Source organism: Stegastes partitus, unplaced genomic scaffold (genome assembly GCF_000690725.1).
Source record: "Stegastes partitus isolate 25-593 unplaced genomic scaffold, Stegastes_partitus-1.0.2 Scaffold1401, whole genome shotgun sequence".
NCBI classification, from domain to species: Eukaryota; Metazoa; Chordata; class Actinopteri; family Pomacentridae; genus Stegastes; species Stegastes partitus.
In genome coordinates, this window is record NW_007579132.1 from 178,648 (window position 1) to 186,555 (window position 7,908).

At 39.4% G+C, this 7,908-nt stretch overlaps 1 protein-coding gene across 1 annotated transcript; it reads right to left on the minus strand.

The window, feature by feature from the left end:
* Nucleotides 1–2,285: 2,285 nt before the first annotated feature.
* On the minus strand, nt 2,286–7,445 carry tyw3 (tRNA-yW synthesizing protein 3 homolog (S. cerevisiae)). The gene is made up of 6 exons (XM_008299310.1): nt 7,119–7,445; nt 5,121–5,201; nt 4,934–5,032; nt 3,825–3,896; nt 3,173–3,306; nt 2,286–3,068 (listed from the first exon to the last, which is right to left on the minus strand). Exons 1-6 carry the CDS (start codon nt 7,284–7,286, stop codon nt 2,795–2,797), a joined length of 828 nt encoding a protein of 275 aa, XP_008297532.1. The 5' UTR covers nt 7,287–7,445; the 3' UTR covers nt 2,286–2,794.
* Nucleotides 7,446–7,908: the final 463 nt, after the last annotated feature.

Here is a 7,908-nt window from a genome sequence, read left to right on the forward strand (position 1 = left end):
TACAACATCATGTCCCAGAATTAAGGCCAACATATGAGCAACCAGTTGCATATTACCACATATAGCTGACAAGGAACAGCACGGACATGCCACTCCCTTATTGCTCTGTTTTTGGTCTCTACCAACCACTGAGAATGACAAAATAAAATCTGGTTACTCTAAACTTAGCAATAAGTTCGCAAGCTAGTTGCTCAGTTTGTCTGCTGCTGGACTTGTAGTGTACAGTGGGATCATTTAATCTAACGACTTGCTGCTGCTGGAAATGAAGACGAAAAAAGTGGAGATAGACACCAGGAATATCATCCATCCATCCATTATCTATACACCGCTTAATCCTCACTAGGGTTGCAGGGGGGCTGGAGTCTATCCCAGCTGACTTAGGGTGAAGGCAGGAGACACCCTGGACAGGTCACCAGTCTATCACAGGGCCACACTTAGAGACAGACAACCAAGCACACTCACATTCACACCTACGGACAATTTAGAATCACCAATTAACCTCAACATGTTTTTGGACCTTGTGGGAGGAAGCCGAAGAACCCAGAGAGAACCCACGCTGCACGGGGAGAACATGGAGACTCCACGCAGAAAGATCCCGGGTGTCCTCACCGGGATGTGAACCGGCATCCTTCCTGCTGTGAGGAAACGGTGCTAACCACCGCTCCACCTTGCAGCCCCTGCGCATATCAAATCAATGGAATAAATCAGACTAAAAGGTACATTACAGGGTGGAAAAAGAGCAGAATTGTCTGATAAAGATCTGTGAACTCCTCTGTAAGCCTTCTTAAAACAATCAAAGCGACTGAATGAGATGAGCGCATTATAGGATGTTAAATAACCCAGAACATCAGTGGCAACCATTTAAGAAAGCATCATATTTCAAACCTGATGAGGAACGGAGTTTTGCAGTTTTAAAACAAGTTGCAGAAGGTTTCAGCACATGAAAGATTTTCCAACTAAATCACTCAAGATTTTGGAAGCTGTAATATGAATAGAGATCAAATCTATTCACACATTTTTGTCCTATGTACTTATGTACTATTTGTATCCCAAAAGTGGTGGCAGGAACCTTTATGTAAAAAGATGTGTCACTGTTTGTAATAATTATACAGCTCCATTATATGCAGCAATGTTTGCAGAAGCTGAGATCGTAGTCAAGCAAAGAAGGAAAGTAGCTAAAATAAGCCTCTTCATACATTTGATCTATTAATTAGCTATCTTTAAGGAGAATGGCTTCCAGGTGAGTAAAACTCTGTATTCATCCCTTATGCTTAACTTTCAAGGCTTCTCAAGAGATAAATGCTTTGAGGTTTGTTCTCCTCCACGTCAGGTTCCTCCTCTATGTCTGTGTAAGTCAGTCAGTGAAATCCCAGCGAAGGTCACTAAATACAGAAAGAAGTTCCTGCTGTAGTGCAACGAGCACTGCTGCCCTCCAGTGGCTAGTATATGTAATACAATATCAATAATGCTTATGTTTTTATGGTTTAAGCCACTTGTTTATTGTTGTTCTGATTTTTTTTTTTTGTGCTTTTGCTCTTATGGATATTTTCATAAGGAATCTGATTGTAGTTTTACAAAAATGTGAGGTTTAAGTGCACACACTTACAGTAGCCATGCTTACGTGTGTGTAAACATTCTGGACGCATTTAATTTAAGCATATAAGTACCAGCCTGATGTCTAACAAATTTAAATTACAGTACATTCAGTATGTGGTCAGTTCATTTTAGCACTAAGTTGATTGGTCAGTAGGCAGGAGACAGACTTTGATCTGATGCTCAAACCAGATGTGTGGTGTCAGTTACCAGGTGATGCTTGTTATGAAAGCTCCAGAGGGCTGCAACTACAAAGCCAGAATAACAGATTAGTGATGTATTTGAGCTAAAAGACAGCTTTTTCATCACAAAGCTGGCTCTCTTTTAACCTGCTAGATCACCATGGTAACTGATGCTGCATAGCTAACCTGGTCCGGAGCAGGTTATGTTTAGAGTTTCAGATTGAAATCAGCTGTAAGAGGCGTCTCCCTTTAACTAGTTGTTTTTCTGATGCTTCTCTGTGAGCGATACACATCCACAGCTGAGGGAATGTGTTTTATCTGTTGACCTGTACATTAGTAAAACCACTGAGACAAGCTGTGCAGTTACAGGATCACATACTGTATGCATCGCAGTGCCATTTGTCACTCAGTAGGTGAAGCAGAAAAATGCATTTATGCTTGTCATTTGCTGGCAAATCTATTTCACACTGCTGGTGTTGCAGCTCATTGAACACAGATTTTTAAAAATGGTCTTTCCATTGGTATTTATTACAGAGAATATCCAACATTCACTTCACTTTGATTTGGCCAAAAACTCAAGTGATTTCCTTTGTTATGGGACAGTGTGAGACCTGAACAGACTTCTTCAATATTGTGTTTAAATGAATAAAGTTTAGGAGCTCTGATGTTCAGTTGTCCCGTTAGAAACAGGCGGCTGTATTGATGATGAATTGATAATTTTTTTTATTCTTCATATTTCTCTGTTAAAACATCCTGTTAACTAAAGTCAGCAGCACACCATCGGTCCATCTGGTGCTGAAGAAGAGTCAAATGTCCCGTTTTACGTGAACGTGCACACAAAAGCAGCAGAAAACCCAGTAAACACAGGAAGTTGATAATCCTCGTGATACACGTTATCTCCGACAAGAGTTTCCACAAAGAAAGCTTGAGTCTGTCAAACTCACCTCAACAAAACTAAATCCGCTCTATAATCCGCTCAGTGACAAAGTGAGCACGTCGGTGCATGTAGAGCCACTATTTCACGTGAACAGACTCAGACAGTCGTCCAGCTCCGTCATGCTATTGTCCCCGTCACCATGGCAACAGTCAGTCTGATGCTGTTCTCTCTTCCGCCTCCGTTTGTACACGTTTGATTTCTTCCTCTCCTCCTTTCCTTCTTCTTCTTCTTCTAATACCTTTTCTCCCTCCAGTATGTGAGGGGGATCCTGAAGTTCATGCGAGCTGGGAGGTTCTGGGATTTGTAGTTTTTGTAGTTTCTCTGTCAACAGAGCTGACTGGAGGTTCTCGTAGAACCTGGAGACAACGAAGAGAATCAGAGTTTGAATGGATTCTTATGAGGATACTTCAGACAGTGTCACTAACAGGTCAGAAGGCTTCACATCAACCAGCAGACTCGCCTGTCTATCCGTCTGAGGTTCTCCTCCATTTTCTGATTGGCTATCTGTGTCAGGAAGCGGACGTACTCATGCTCAACAAGCAGCTTTCCTTCGTGGCTCAGAGGAACCTCCAGGCCATGAGTGCTACGGACCGCCTGGAGGGACAAATACAGCAATAACCTCATCCCTGTGCAAACAACACAGAGTGGAAAAGCAAACAGGTACAAATACAGGCTGGGGAGTGCAATGCAGCAATGAAAATATCATTTCATGAGACACTTCAGCACATTTGATTTTGGTTATTTGAATTGGTGCCATTTAAAGCATGCTGAATTAGCGATTAGCAGTTAATATTTGTTGTTTACCCAAATATGTACAGAAAACTATCTTTGGATGACTGTAAAACTGAAGAAAATTTGAAAATGTGATTATTCCCTGGCAAGTTCTGAATAGTCTTTTTGTACCATGATTTCTAGAAGAATTTATGGATGTATGGCTGCTTTTTGTTTCGGATGGTCCTGCTGAATATCCATGTTTGTGACAGACATCATCTTGTACTTCACAAAGTTTAAACTCCCACCAACAACCACTGTGAGTATTTGTTCCCTCTCCTCCTGCTGTAACGTTCATTACATCTGAGAAGTTCATTCAGTGTGACTGTGTCAAAGCGTACCGTGATGATCTTTCCCGTCTTGCCGACTGTGAGGCCGGAGTTCCTGAAGCCGGAGTTGATGGCGACGGAGTGCTGCAGGAGAGACGAGAAATGATGAGATCAACACCTGAGCAGACACTGTGATTGTTATGGTTTTTATTGGATATCATACCACTGGAACAACAATGAAACGGAATGAAGCAACGTGTTTTATAAAGCAGAATGAGTACCGGTCTGTGCGACTGCATTAGTGGTCACGATTAGCAGCGACACATCAATGGGTAAACACTTTTAGCACTAAAAGTAGAGTAACAATGTTTAAAAACAAATACCATGAGTATTTTTTTTATTTTTTTTTTTAATCATTTAACAAAAAAATCACAAAACAAAATGCAGTAAGGAGACAATTTAAATGAGATCAATGTTTGTTGTGTGAACTCTTCACTTTTAAAACATTTTTTTCTTGGACAACTTGTCACAGTTGTTGTAAGGATTCAGGTTAAATGGCTAAACCAGTTTGAGGCTCTTTTTATATTTCTAATTCTTTCCATTAATGCTGACATACATAGCTGTTTAAATGGGCTGATCTCCTTCCTAGAAAGCAAACACATCAACCAAACACAGAGAGAACACAAGGACTGCATCCCTGAGGTGTCAAACAACATTCCCCAAGTGTAAAAATATCTTCTTTTGTCTCAACATGCAATCTAATCCAAATGATGTTGTGATCAGAGCCATCTGCTGCAGGACTCTTTTGTCTTTTTGTGGCTACAGATAGTATTTTATGACTCAGGCTCCATATTTGGCCTTGCCGTCCTACTGTAGATTGAACAATCATATGCTTCCCTCATGGTGTTTCACGATGGATAAGAATCGAAACATCTAAAGAACCGAAAACTTTTGCACAGTTGATGGAATATGCCAGTAAAACGGTTGACACGCCACTAACAATCTACATGAGACACCAGACCAAGAGTCGGAACTTTTCCATCATGCTCCATTCCATTCATGTAATTCCACAAGGTGGGCTTTTAAAGATAACTAACCATCATGTAAAGTGTGAGGAAAGCTTGATTAAACCACTTAAAAACCTGTAATTACACAGTCACATAAACTTTTTACAAACTGACCATCAGCTGTGCGTCTTCCAGCCTCCTGCACTGAACATGGAGAACGAAAGGCTCAAACTTCAACACAGCATCACCGCTAGATCGAGCCAGACCAGACATCTAAAAACACACAGACATGCAGTGAAGCACTTCATTCAATCATCATAACTAGTAAATAGTTCAATAACAGGAGTCCATCGTGTCTCACCAGGTCATCAAAGGTGCATTTCTGGTGTGAGACAAACAGCCAGACACAGTTCTGTTTCTGGACATCACTGCTTTGTGAAGCCTGGAGAGGAAGAGGCTGGATTTACTTTACAATAAAGACATTTCACACTGTTAAACATACATTGTTAACAAGGTTCCATTGCAAATAAAGCCTGTACTTCTGCTTGTAATCAGCTAAAGCAGGACTTACAGACAACTTTAGTTAAATCACTGTCTTTTCATGGTCTTGTTCCTTCTGTTATCCTTCAACACAGGACACACTATTAAAAAAAATCTCACAAACCGACTGTTAAACTCTGGTAGCAATGTGCCAGAATAAAATACGTTACAAAATGGTAGAACACTGTAACGTTCAAAAACGGCAAATGTCTAAAATAATGATAGAAAATTGTACAATTTTATAGTAACACAAAGAAAAAAATTAGTACTATTATTATTATCATAGTAATTCTAAAACACTGATTTTTTGACATGGATATTTAAAAAAATGTTTTAGTCAACCTGTAAATTAAAGTTTGTTTTCTGTGATCTTACTAGATATTTTAGTAATATATAATAAAATAACTATTTTAAATTCTATATAACAATTAGCAGGCTTTAATATACATATTTTTACTAAAAATAAGTAGCAAATATCTGTAAAGATACAAATATTTGGTTATTTTAGTCAAATTACCATTTTAAAAAGTACTGATTTTGTAAGTGGACATTTTGTTCAGTTTGTTTAAATGTTAACATGTAAATTAAGACCCTTTTCTGTGATTTTACTAGTTATCATCATGTGTAATTCAACATAACAGAAAAAAAGTATTTTTTAAACTGTTAATAGTCGTTTAATTTTTTTTATTTATTTTCATCATTTAACACTGTTGTTGTTGTTTCTTGTCTTCCAGTGCAACGCCATCTCTCTGTCCAACACAGTTTTTCTCCCTGAAGCTCTTGCAAGTGTAAAAACAACATGAAACACAGTTTGTCTCCACAGAGCTCAACAACTACATGTACCACAGTTTTGTTTCTTTACAGCTCTTCCAGATCAACAACAAAACATAGCACTGGTCTCTTACAACTCCTCATGTGTAATAATATCATGTTAACTCCGGTCTTTTCTCTGGATAACTTATAACAACAGAAATGTAGAACCACTGTTCTGTATAAAGTATTAAATAGTGCAACTAAAGCAGGACTCTACAAGATGTGTGTCCTGTAACTGGGTACATGATTCATTACGTCACACCTGTACATGTTAATATGTACATCCATTGTTGTCTGTAGCAACACTGGAAACTATGAGTTAAGAAGAAATTCACATTTGAAAAAGCCATTTGCTCGTACCACCATGAAGAGTAGATGTTTTATCAGTTTGTGGGGAACAGTCGGGACAACGATCTCTAGGTAAATACAACTATAAAACAATTTGAGAAAATACGACTGCTTGAAAAACAAAATAATGTGGAATGATGAATTTGTTCTGGGTTTTCTAAAGAGGTACATAAGTACAAGGCTTGATGCAAACAGGAAACAGTAATATATGAGATGTACAGACGGAAGGTAATAAATGAAACGTTATCTTACTTGCTTTTAGACATTAGCTTAGGTTCTGGATTGGTTTGTTTTTTCATTTTGTGTGTTTTATTTTCTCCCTTTGCCTTTATGATACTGTGGGACGTCTAAAAAACGTATTGTGCCGTTCCTGTAAATGGGAAAGGTATACACAGTCTTTATTTTTTGTTTTATTGTAGTTTTCAGCTCCTTGTCCTGCTTCTCTCATGTCTAACTTATGTCTGGGGATCAATAAAGTTTCTCTTTGTTCATTTTTTTTAAAGTACAGGTAAACTAAAATGGGAGCTCATTCAATTTCCTTGAATAATTGAATAAAAGAGTCCCTGAAAGCCTCATCCAGCGCATATCTTCCTGTCAGCTTTTCTGGAGAGACAGCGGTTTGCTGTGACAGCTGAGTGCCGGCTAACGCTCCTCTCACCCCGTCTATGAGGATGGTCCTCCCGGAGCAGGAGCTGGTGGTGAAATATTCCTCACAGCTGTTCAGCAGAGACACGACGTGTTCAATATCTCGGTCCACGCTGCCTTTCTTACTCTGGTCCAGTTTGTTCAGACTCTGTTTCTTCCACTGACTGAACTTCTTCTCCATGACTTATTCAACTGAGCTAAAGGTACAAACAGGAGTTTATCTGGATCTGACGGAGCAGAGAGCGGCTCAGAAGCTCACAGACCGAGTGTCCACACTTTGCGACACATCTTTAAATCCTTTTTAGTCGGCAAAATGTAAACGAGCTGATACCAAGACGCCATTAAATTCTTCTTCTACGGTTTCTTCCGCTTCTTCTTCTTCTTCTGCTGTTTGTGTTGCGTCTCCATCTTCTTCGTTGGTGCACTACCGCCACATACTGGACTGGATCTGCTGCAGACTACTGGCCGGAAAAGGAAAAACTAAATCCTCTGTCAAGCCTGTCTTTAAGTACGGAGCCCGTAAAGGGACAGTGTGGGGGGGAAACATTTTTGCGAGATCTCGCAAATAATGTACCCAAATCATCAGACACGCGTTATTTATGTTCATATAATCATATATCAACAATTTCCCTGAGGTTTGCACCAACGGGATCAATAAAGTTCTATTCTATTCTATTCTGTGGTAGCGTTCCTATTTAGCTGTAAGAGCCTGTTGCTGAAGAAGCTGCTTAAGGCCTCTACAGGTCCCTGGACTCCTGCCTTGTTTGATTTTTTAATATTATTATTTGCTCCTTTATGATGGT

Excerpts from the sequence above, each read along its gene's own strand:
- tyw3 (XM_008299310.1), bottom strand. The coding sequence starts at position 7,286 with ATGGAGAAGAAGTTCAGTCAGTGGAAGAAACAGAGTCTGAACAAACTG. Across the intron at positions 5,033-5,120 it reads AATGCACCTTTGATGACCTG|ATGTCTGGTCTGGCTCGATC; the intron begins GTGAGACACGAT and ends GTGTGTTTTTAG. Across the intron at positions 3,069-3,172 it reads AACCTCAGACGGATAGACAG|GTTCTACGAGAACCTCCAGT; the intron begins GCGAGTCTGCTG and ends CGTTGTCTCCAG.